The 12,341-nt window shown below is 34.6% G+C and overlaps 3 protein-coding genes across 3 annotated transcripts; 2 read left to right on the forward strand and 1 right to left on the reverse strand.

The window, feature by feature from the left end:
* The first annotated feature begins 2,095 nt into the window (after positions 1-2,095).
* On the forward strand, positions 2,096-3,426 carry LOC123905373 (uncharacterized mitochondrial protein AtMg00810-like). Its single transcript, XM_045954976.1, has one exon. It carries the CDS (start codon positions 2,096-2,098, stop codon positions 3,248-3,250), a length of 1,155 nt encoding a protein of 384 aa, XP_045810932.1. The 3' UTR covers positions 3,251-3,426.
* Positions 3,427-4,661: 1,235 nt separating this feature from the next.
* LOC123911222 (probably inactive leucine-rich repeat receptor-like protein kinase IMK2) lies at positions 4,662-6,255 on the forward strand. Its single transcript, XM_045962593.1, has one exon. It carries the CDS (start codon positions 4,840-4,842, stop codon positions 6,085-6,087), a length of 1,248 nt encoding a protein of 415 aa, XP_045818549.1. The 5' UTR covers positions 4,662-4,839; the 3' UTR covers positions 6,088-6,255.
* Positions 6,256-6,339: 84 nt separating this feature from the next.
* Positions 6,340-9,889, reverse strand: LOC123911220 (receptor-like protein EIX2). The gene is made up of 2 exons (XM_045962592.1): positions 7,171-9,889; positions 6,340-6,780 (listed from the first exon to the last, which is right to left on the reverse strand). Exon 1 carries the CDS (start codon positions 9,752-9,754, stop codon positions 7,193-7,195), a length of 2,562 nt encoding a protein of 853 aa, XP_045818548.1. The 5' UTR covers positions 9,755-9,889; the 3' UTR covers positions 6,340-6,780; positions 7,171-7,192.
* Positions 9,890-12,341: the final 2,452 nt, after the last annotated feature.

A 12,341-nucleotide genomic window follows, 5' to 3' on the forward strand; every position in this document is an offset into this window, starting at 1 on the left:
CATTTACATTTTTTGTGTTTTTTTAAAAAAATAAACTAAAATAAAATAATAATAATAAAATAAATTGTCATGAGTAGTCACATGTTCTAAGGCTAGGGCAGATAGCTATAGGGTCAGTGAAATTTTTGGAGTTTTTTGTTTTGATACTTGACATGATAGTCTTTGCAACTTAATGCACAACTGCTTGAACACTGTCAAACTTAGTAATGTCTAGATAAATCTCTGAAATATTTATTCTTTAGACTAAGTTCTCTAATTTGAATATAATGGAGGTATGATTAGAACTAAGTGTGGGGGAAAGGCTAGAGTAACAGATAGACCGATCGTTGCTATTAATTGAGAAAAGGGAAACTGCTTAAGAGCTAAAAATAATGAATATAATAAGTTCCTGTGCCCGAAACTGGAGGAACAAGTTCCTGTGCCCGAAACTGGAGGAACAAGTGCTGTGTAGGATGCTCTACTCTGAGTAACAGGTTGGACTTATTACAAGTAAGATCCCGTCAGGTGAAAAGGTGGAGTAGTACCTAAAGCTTAAAAACAATAAATAATAATAAACTATAATAAAGTTTGAAGGTAGTTGCCCCTGAGTTGATGTTGAAAAGCTTTGGATCTCTTGAAAAGAAATAGCCCCCTAGTCTGAAATTCTGGTTAAACCCAAAATTATAGGAAAAGAATGACAACTTAGCATCTAGAATGGTAGTTTCAGAGAGGGATCTTGACATTACTTTGGTTGACAGTGGGAGACAGTACACACACACGCAAGATTGTTATTGAAAGTTGATAGATAAGAATTGTGCCAATCTTTGATTTTTGACCCAAGGTTTGAAGCTTGAAACCTGGAATATCTTGACTGCTTGTGATTTGCTTTTAAGTTTTTCATTTGAGTTTTGCTCGGAGTGCAAAAGTTCAAGTGTGGGGGAATTTGATCAGTGCATTTTAATGCACATTCTTCTACTATTGTACTAGTGTATTCCTATGGTTTAATTTACTATTTTCACTATTTTAAGGTGTTTTTATATTTAAGTTTATTTCTAACTCTATTTTATTTTCGCACTTAATTTATGAATAAATAGCACTTTGACACCCTTCCAGTCCGCAGGTCATAACTGGAGCTACGAATATCGGATTGAGGCGCCGGAAGATGCGTTGGAAAGATGAGATCAAGAGCTACAACTTTCATGTTGAGGCCAGAACCCAGTTCGGAGCGCAACGCAGTCAAATGTTTACGTTTATGTTCCAGACTTTATGAAAATAATGTAATTTCGGGTTAAACTTATGTTTTTCGACCCGTAGCTTTTTAAGCCCAATTTTCTATGAGTACTTAAGCAAAAACACAGCTAGGGTTTAATAATTCTGATTTCACGCAAAAAAAATAGAAAAGAAAGGCTGCTACATTCTCATGGAGAACTAGCAACCCTAGGTTGATCCATTGGTATACGGGAACATCGTTCATGACTTCTTGAGGTTCAATTCTTAATAGTAATTCAGTTTATTTATTTATTGTCTTCTCTTATCAATTCATGCTCTTTATTTATTTATGAAACTCGAATATAGTGATGCTTAATCTCTATTTTGAGTTATATATTGTGAGACTTTTCGGATTGATTCATCGCTTGTATGACTAGTTCGAATAGGAATTGATATAGGTTTTTTTCGCGCTTAGCAAAAAAGGGTTGGTCGAAATCTGTCATGATACAAACCGTGTTCTGAGTGACGCTTGTTCACTACTCATGGTTAGTTGAACACATTCTTTGCTTAATCGAATGAATTCGTATAAACTGTTTATCGCTTGTATAATCGGTCTTATAAACCAACCAAGGCATGAATATATAAACAATATTTTATGTGAACCGAGGATAGAATCATAACGAAGTTTTCCTAAAACCAATGGATTGATCGTCTTTTTATCAATTGAATTTCTAATACTCTTTCGATCTAAACAAACCCAAAACCCCATATTTAATTGTGTTATTCATTGTTCTTATTTTTACTAATTATTAAATTGGAGGTCCTTGTGAGACGACCAAGGTTAACTACCTTGTTACTACTTTTCTTAATTAAAACTTATTTTGATCGTGAAACGACAGCGATCAATATGGTACCTCAATCAGGTGTTTTTCATAATCAGGGAGAAGTTTGTAAGTTGAAGAAAGCTTTATATGGTTTGAAACAAGCTCCGCGAGCTTGGTTTGAAAAGTTCTCAACTGTGATTTCATCTCTTGGATTTCGCTCTAGTGATTATGATTCTGCTTTATTTGTCAGGACAACTTCTCATGGACGTATCATACTATCTTTATATGTTGATGATATGATTATTACAGGTGATGATGTTGATGGAATTGATGAGGTAAAATTACAGTTAGCTAAAAAATTTGAGATGAAGGATTTGGGCCCTCTTCGATATTTTTTGGGGATTGAAGTTGCCTACTCTCGTAAAGGTTATCTTCTATCTCAAAGCAAGTACATTTCCAACATTCTAGAACAAGCTCGCCTCTCTGATAATCGAGCAATAGATAGTCCGCTTGAGCTGAATGTGAAATATGCTCCCTCTGATGGGGTTCCTCTAGCAGACCCCACTTTATATCGTACTTTGGTTGGAAGCTTGGTGTATCTTACTATTACTAGACCTGATATTGCTTATGCAGTGCATGTTGTTAGTCAGTTTGTTGTTTCTCCCACTACAGTACATTGGGCAGCCGTGCTTCGTATTTTGCGTTATCTTCGGGGAACTCAGTTTCAGAGCCTTTTATTCCCCTCGTCTTCTTCCTTGGAGTTATGTGCTTACTCTGATGCTGATTGGGCTGGTGATCCTATTGACCGCAAATCTACCACAGGGTTTTGTATTTTTCTTGGAGAGTCTCTCATCTCTTGGAAGAGTAAAAAACAGGACATTGTCTCCCGCTCTTCTACAGAAGCTGAGTATCGTGCTATGGCATCCACCACCACTGAAATAGTTTGGTTGCGTTGGCTACTTTCTGATATGGGTATCTCTCTTTCTCAACCAACTCCTATGTATTGTGATAACAAGAGTGCAATTCAAATTGCCCACAACTCGGTCTTCCATGAACGTACCAAACATATTGAGATTGATTGTCACTTCACACGTCACCATCTTCAGCATGGCACCATTACTTTGCCGTTTATTTCTTCTTCCTTGCAGATTGCTGATTTGTTCACGAAAACACATTCTATTAAACGTTTTCGTTTCTTGATTGACAAACTCTCGATGCTCTCTGTTAATGCATCGTGAGTTTGAGGGGAGATATTAGATAATAATTATATTATTATTATATAGGGTAGTTTAGTCTTTTCTAATTTCTAGTTTATATACTCTATTGTACTATTGTTTCATTAAGCTTTGCTCATATGATTGAAACCCTAACCTAAAGGGTGTTCTCTTCTCCTTTGTTATTCTTCTTCTCTATATGTTCACCGTCATTTAACACCACCGACAGCGACATAGGCCCTACCCCAATACTGCAATTTCTGTAAACATTATTGAACCAGCAACAGGAGGGGTGTAACAATCAAACATTTACATTGAGACTGACTGGAAAACTGTAACCCAAAACTTGAAGTACATTTACATTGTTGTGCTTGTGTATCATACCAGTACTATAACAAGTTTATGCTTGAATTTCATAAGAAAATGGAATTGAACTGTTACATAAAATAGAGGGTTTAATACTAATTCATCTATTTGACACAAAACAATATACCTGGTACATTACATGAGACAGAAAAAACAAATGCTAATTTGATTGTACCATTGCAGTAACTATTTTAAACGGCTACGATTTACCGGTGCAAATAATCAACATTACATTAATTCCAGTGTTCTGTTTTGGTGACTAGTAATTGAAGCGCGGGACTAAGTTCTGAAAACATGTTTGTTCTGTAGTAACTAAAAAGTCTAAAGACGTTAAAGCTAGCATCTGTTTGTTAAAGCTTGCATCTGTTTGTTCATTAATGCAAATGCAACATGTTAAATTAAATTCCTCTGCAAAAATCTCGAGAATAGGACCCACACCACAACACACTTAAGCAACTCTGTCAGTCATATTGCATGATGAGCAATGAGCTCCTTGCAATTGCATTTAGTATCCATACACAAGAGTCAAGACCCCCTCACTATTCACATTTCCATTTTCCACTTGCCATTTACACATCTTTGTCTAATACTATCCATTTTACTATTGAATTAATATGTTAACATTTATCGGTGAAACTTATTGATTTAACTTAAAATTAAAATTATTCTTAGAATTGTGAATTGGTATGGAGATTTAAATGGTGGATGACATGACTCAATCAGAAACATAGTGATAGCAAACATCCAACAGATTATGGAGAGACTCTAATACCATCTTAAAATTGAGATTTTGGTCTAACTCATCCTTATAAAACCGACTTGTGAGGTGAGGATTGCTCTCACTTATAAACACATATTCAGGTCATCTTGCATCCGACATAAGACTTATCTCATTGTTTGCAAATTCTAATTCAATTGACATATATGTTAAAATTATTAGATCTGACACTGTGTGACTGCGACCAAAGTTCGAACTCAACCACTTTTTTACTTTAAGTGTGTGAGTTTTCGATGAGTTATCATTTTGTGTATCTATAAAAATGACTTATCTCATTTGTGAATCATCACTTGTCCTCATATGCATCATAAACCGTAGCAAAATACAAAATTATTCCCAAAGTTTCCAAAACCTCTGTAGTACTATCATTTTCCAAAAAAGATCTCTCTGTCCGGACCTTCTTCACCAAAAGCTCCTGCTTTGCATCCAGACACACAAACACGCACTCTCATTTCTCACTTTTCTATCAATGGCAACCTTTGTGCTTCTTGTTTTTATTCTACTTTTCACACCCCCTATTCTTCATTCTCAACAACTTCAAAATTCAAATATGAACCCCTTGGATCTCAATGCTCTTCTTTCCATAAAAAACTCTCTCACTGAAATCTCACCAACTAACTCCTTCTTCTCCACCTGGAACCTCACCGCACCAAATCCCTGCTCCTCTTTCTCCGGTGTCACATGCTTCTTCAACAGAGTTTCCATTCTCTCACTCGGCACCGACTCACTCCCACTCGCCGGTTCACTCCCCTCATCTATCTCCTCACTCACTGAGTTAACCCAACTAGTCCTCTCCCCCGGAATTGTCACCGGTTCCATCCCTCCTGAACTCGCTCAACTCACCAAACTCCGAGTCATATCCTTACCTAACAACCGCTTCACCGGCATTATACCTTCCGCATTCTCTTCTCTCACAAATCTCCACACACTCGACCTTAGTCACAACCAACTCGCCGGGTCAATTCCACCGAGTCTCACCGAGTTACCGCAACTCAGAATCCTAATCCTCGCCTCAAATTCCCTCACCGGCTACTTACCGGAAAATATTTCCTCGCCGTTACTTCATTTGGACTTAAAGAACAACGAACTCACCGGACCGTTACCAACGTCAATTCCGTCATCTCTCCGTTATTTCTCGTTATCGCAAAACAGAATGTGGGGTCCACTCACCAACGGACTAGAGTCGCTTTCAGAGTTAGAGTTTCTGGACCTCAGCATGAACCAATTCATTGGGCCTATTCCGGCCCAACTCTTCTTCAGGCCCACACTCTCTTCACTCTTCTTACAACGCAACAATCTCTCTGGTGGGCTTCCACAGAGGCCCAAAGATGGAGAACCGTCGATTGGATCATTATTATACGGTGACGGATCGATAGTTGATCTGAGTCATAACTCAATTAGCGGGGAACTATCAACGGTATTTGATGGAGTTGAAAGCTTATTTTTAAATAATAACCGTTTGATGGGAAAAGTGCCTGAGGAGTACGTTAAGAGCGTGTATAGCGGAAGCACCAGAACTTTATACCTTCAGCATAACTACTTCACGGGTATACCGTTGGAAGAGGGAACTGTGATGCCTGATACGGCGTCGTTGTGCTTGTCGTATAACTGCATGAAACCGCCGGTGACGGTGATGAATTGTCCGGAAAATGCTGGCGAAGAATTGTCGAGACCAGCGGGGCAATGTTCTGTGTTTAAAAATGACGACAGTGGTTAATTGGATTGGTTATGCATTATGCATGGAGGTTAGAGTACACTTCAATTTTATATATATATTTTTTAATTATTGATAATGTAAGGTGTATTTTGGTGTAGAAAAAAATGTTCGGTGATGAAATGAAAGTAGTAATATTGTGATGAAATACTTAAATTACCGTTTTTCCTTATTGCTCCTCCATTCTCCTAATAGTAGTATAGCAGGTGTCATTTTTTTTATTTTTTTTAAATTTAAATTGTGATAGAAATTGAGGAACAATAGTTTCTTTCTGCAATGGATAGAAAATGTTTTTTTTGTATTTAAATATTATTTTTAAATTATTTATTAATTTAAATAATATTATAAAAAGACAAAATTGTAGCGGCTGGCTAGTAGGGGTGTTCATGCTTCATGAACTGCACTGAACTGAACCATTTATATGGTTCGGTTCAGTAACTGAAACCACATTTTTAGGAGCAGAACATTTTTAGGCCTTGGTGTTAATATACATACATATATCATCATCATCATCATATTGATTACATAATATATCAATCAATACATAAGGTAAATAAATGCCACAGCCACTTGAGAAAGGTCTCATTCAATCTGCTTCTTCTATTTTGATTTTGTTCTCCACCAAATTTTAGTGCCATTTCACTTTCTTCATATATAACCAAACCAGCAAATTAATGGATGTACTCTGTCTTGGACCTGAAAATCACAAGCTGTTATTTAGTGGCTGGACAAATTAGTTTGAGATTCTATCTATTTATGTAACTATCTGTTTTAAGTGCATGTTTGGATTTACACGAGTTTGACAAGAATCATAGTAAGCCACCGTGATTTTATAAAAGCTACAGTGTATAGATAGATCACATCCTCTATAAAATCAGAGTGGCTTACCGTAATTTTGACAAGATAATAAACATGTACTAAGATAATAATCAGAGTGGCTTACCGTAATTTCCTCTATAAGCTACTGTGATAATAAACATGTACTAAGATAAAGATAAAACTTCATAGATAAAAATACTTACATATGATCAATAAAATAAGATTTAATACAAGTATTGACAAAGAAAGAACTTAAGTTTCACTTACCTCAATTGGAAGATCCCACAAACTAATGGAATTGGTCTGCAACACGGTTAAGGAACCGAAAATAATTGTGCCTCCAAGGCTTGTTGAGGAATAGAGAACCACAAAGACTCCAGAAACCCACTGCAAATCCAACACCCAAACCAAAGTAGAGTGACTGTGTAAAAGAATCATCATCATCATCATCAATATCATTGTTTCCTCCATATTTGTTTGACTCAATGCAGATTGGTAGAGGAGCTCCGCAAAGTCCAGGATTCCCATCATAGAACGAAGCATCAAAACTCTGAAGCTGAGTCCCAACTGGGATTTGTCCAACAAGGTAATTGCTTGACAAATTCAAGAAGCTTAAAAAGGACAGACCTGAAATTGTATCAGGAATTTCACCGACAAGTTTGTTGCTGGATAGATCAAGAGATTCCAAGTTATTCATGTCTCCAACCTCTCTTGCTATCTTTCCTGTGAAATGATTTCGAGACAAGTTCAATGACTTGAGTTGAACTAGACTGAAAACTTGTCGTGGGATTTCATCTGATAAGTTGTTATCTGAAAGGTCAAGAGTTCTCAACAATCCATAGTCTAAATACTCTAAGTCCTGCCCTTTGTTATACAGATTGAATTCAAATGGATAATGACTCGTTTTCTTTGCTCCACCCATGCCAGTGAAGTTACTAATGCATTTGGGAATAGGCCCTGAAAGTTTATTGTGGGAAAGAACCAATTGTATCAGTGAAGAGATACTGCACAGTTGTGATGGAATATTACCTTCAAACTGGTTGGATCTTAATATCATCACTTCCATAGCATGTGGCATCTTCACCGGTACAGGTCCGGAGAAATTGTTTTCTCCAATATTAATGAATTCCAAATTTGTTATGTTTGACAGGTCCAATGAAAAATTACCAGACAAGCTATTGTTATGCAAATCCAGTATTATGAGATCGATAAACGAGTCCATGGATGGAGGAACTTCACCAGTCAGCATATTATTCCCCATGAAAAGGAAAGATAAGCCTTTCCAATACTCCCAACAATCAGGAATTTCTCCGGTTAAAAGATTGGACGAAATGTCCAAATAATCCAAACTATTTTCCCTACCTAATTTGTGGCAGAACAGATGGGAAATGGTTCCAAAGAAAGAGTTGTGTGACAAATCCAAATAGATAACATTTGCGGATATATGCGGCAGCCCTCCTCTGAACATATTGTGATCCATAAATATAAGATCCGAGTTTAGCATAACATTTGATAAATCTGCACTGATGTTGTTATGAGACAGGTTAAGCTGTGTAATATTAGCTACAAATCTCCAAAATATGTCTCCATCTATGGATGAAAGTCTAGAGTTTGGAACCTCAAGATATTCTAGTGACTTTTGTGTATATATCCATGCTGGAAACTTAGGACCTAGAATTGTATTGCTTAAACTTATCCCATTCAATTGAAATGGAGGAATCCATTTAGAATCAATATCAAATGAAACAGGTGCACTCAATACAAGTGCTTCTAAATTAGAGAGATTGGAGAAATGTTTTTTGGTTAGAACACCTGACAAGGAATTTCCTCCAATGAACAAACTCTTCAAATTGAAGAGTTTTCCAATGGTGGTTGGAATATTACCGGTCATAAAATTGGAGCCGATACTTAACTCTACCAAGGAAGAGAGATTTCCAAGAGACGAAGGAATAGAACCGTGAAACAAATTCTCGGCTAGATTAAGGTATTTTAAATTTCCATGTTGGCCTAACCAATCAGGAATGGATCCATTCAGTTCATTGTTACTCAGCTTTAAAGTTTCAAGTTTTCTAAGACTTAACAAACTCTTGGGAATTTGGCCTTGTAAAAAATTGAAACTAAGGTCAATATGGGATATATTCATATCACTAGCGTGATCGAACAGCCAAACAGGTAATTCAGAATCAAAAGTGTTTGCTGAGAGATCAAGAGTTACAAGTGAATTAGCAAAACTCACATGCTTTGTGGATGGAAAGATATTAGTCAAATGACAACTTGACAATCTCAGCTCTAACAATGATGCATGCATATCTATAGACTGAAGCCAATTTGTTTGATTTTGAAGATTAATTTGACTAAGATTAAGAGATTTCAATGATGAAATTTTGGAAAGCCAATCAAGATTATCCATATGAAGATCATCATTAAAGGATAAATCTAAATACTGAATATGATCATGTGATTGGTTAAAACTACTACTTAGAGATGTAAAGCCATTCAAGCTTAAATCCAAGTAGCTCAAAAATTCAATTTGAAACAAAGATTGTAAGTTGATTTCACCTTCTAAGTATTGTTGGTGTAGATCAAGTTTTGTAACTCTTTTTGTGATGTTGTCACATAGAACTCCTTTCCATGAACAACAATCATTTTCATTGGACCAAGAGGAGAGTGTGTTGGAGGAATGGTTCTCAAGACCATGTTTGAAGATTAGCAATGCAGAAAGATCTTTCTCATTACAATTACTACTAAGTTCGGTATTGTCGGTACTATTGCACCTTTGAAATATTGTTGTAGATAGGATAAATAATGGAAGTAGCCAAAGAATGGGAATTTGTGAAGTGAAACCTAGCATGGTTTATGATTAATTAATTAATTAATTAATTTGGAGTGTTATACGAATCAATGTTGTGTGGTGGGTTTTTATGGATTAAGTTTGGTACTGTTGCTGCTGTTGTTGTTGGTGGTTACTATTTTCACAACCATATATAGACGTTTAACGTACGTATACAATAGTTGTAAGCATTAATTGAAAATATGAAATATTCAACACGATTCGTAGACTCTCCTATCGTTGATTATTCTCCCGTAAAAGAAATTGTTGTTTCTGTTATTTACATTTACACTTTGATACTTGTTACTCATTGGTTCAATGTATTGTTCTAAAAATATGATTTATATTTATATTACAATGTAATGATACACTTGTGAAGAAAATAATACAATATACTCTATTTTTCTCTCTTTAACCCTTCATATAAATATTGATTTATGTTGCTTTTGTTTTGGTTAATAATATCATAACAATACTACTATACTCCTTATTCCAGCATATCACAATTTCATCATATGCACTGTTTATATAATTTGCTTTTGATCATTTTGTTTTTGGTAAATCAGAGATATCATCCGCGTGCAACTATAAAGACTAATCTCCTCGAGGTAACTGAGATCCATTTAAAGGATTGATGTCTACCAAAAAATATTTCTCCATACACACCGGCCAGGGATCGAACTCAGTTACTCTCACAATTTTATGACGAAGAGAGTAGTTTTTTTTTTTACTATCTACTAAAGGTGATATATGTTATGTACCCTTTCGTCTAAGAATTACTCTATGATGAGTTAAATTCTATGAATGTTTTGTTTGATAAAAATAGCATATAGTTTATAACATATAGTTGATAAGTTAGTTTATAGCAGATAAACTTATAATGAATAATTTATAATCTAGCTTACAACAAATATGTTAGACCCCAATAATACAGAAACATTGTATGCAATATGTAGAGACCAGGGTTTTAACCCCGATACTCTCATGATTTTACCTTAAAATATAAAATTCCGACCACCGAACTACTTGAAGAAAAAAAAATTATAAAGTAGTATATTCATATGCACCGTTTGGAAGCTAACACGTTTACTAGTTGATGGCCTCAAAATATTCATGACAACATATTTAATTTATGAGACGTAGAATTAACTTTAGAAAAATGTTAATTAGTATTTCAAAGACATTGGTTAAGGGGGTCAGAGTATTCACAGTAGTAGTGAGTACTTACTTTTTAATAAGCATTGGTATTCAATAGATATTTCTATTAGAATAAAATAAATGTCAGAGTATTCACAATAGTGAGTACTTACTTTTTAAGCATAGCTAGGTATTTAATTTTAATTTTTTTTAAAGAGGTGTTAGGTTGGAGCGATGGAATATTTATTAAGTATTTTTATTAAAATATTATAATAAATAATGTGTATATGTGATACATAATTAAGTATTTAAAAAGAATTTAATTTATATGCACCGTCGGTGTAAAGTTATTTTGCACATGCGTTCAATAATATACCGACACATCATGTATGGTCATTAAAACACACATGATGTGTCACATTCATTAAATAATGTGGCAACGCGTCATTGAATGTATGTGTAAAAAAAATTACACCGACAGTGCACAACAATTAAACTCATTTAAAAATAGAGAGCTTAATTGTAAATGCTCTAAATATAGTACAATAATCTTGGAGATTATATAATTCATCTTTTTAAAATATATAAAAAAAAAAAAAGTTATGCTAACTACTATGTCTGCAGCACTAGTTAAGCAAAAAAAAGATTTTTTTTTTTTATGTTTAAAAGAATTTTTTATATTTTTAAAAAGTTGACTACAGAAATTTCAAAATAGTCTTATTATATACTTAACTTCCTTAACTAATACTCACAGATACTATTTAACATTTTCTATATAAAAATAGTCTTTTCCGTAAAAAAAATATAAAAAATATTCTTTTAATACAAAATTTATCTCCTTTTAATTTTCTTAACTAGTATTTCAGAATGGATAGTTAGCATCACTCTTAACTTTAATATTAGCATCCTTCTTAACTTTAATATAAGATATTTTATATGATGAACAATTTATATATATGATGAACCAAAAACTCTTCTTGCTTAACTATATATGATTTTGGGATTAATATTTGATTTGGGCATGCAACAATGTTAAAACTTTTAGGAAGTGTTTGTCATCCATTTAAGTCTCACAAGGTTCGAGGAATTATTCTCTGCAGTTGCGCGTAAAAAATACTCGATTAGCGAGAAGAAGAAAAAAAACTCTAGCCAATTGATACGCAATCTCTAATTTTCTATGCTCACGTTATTAGAGTTGGACACCACACCAAGTCTAATTAATGTCTTGTCCTACAGCTTGAATGATCTTGTCCTTTACGTAAGTTATATTTTTTCTGCACTACAAGATGAAAAACCTAATCACATTTGCATCCAATTCCAACATTGACTTGGAATGGACTTCCAATATTGTTGTGTGACTAACCAAATTATGTGTTCTCACATGAAGTTCGCCACACTAAACATCTCAAGATTTTTGTTATCGATTATGTCCATTAATCTAATATATACAGTAACTCACAATTAGTTACCA

The sequence above is a fragment of the Trifolium pratense genome, linkage group LG2 (genome assembly GCF_020283565.1).
Source record: "Trifolium pratense cultivar HEN17-A07 linkage group LG2, ARS_RC_1.1, whole genome shotgun sequence".
Taxonomy (NCBI): Eukaryota; Viridiplantae; Streptophyta; class Magnoliopsida; order Fabales; family Fabaceae; genus Trifolium; species Trifolium pratense.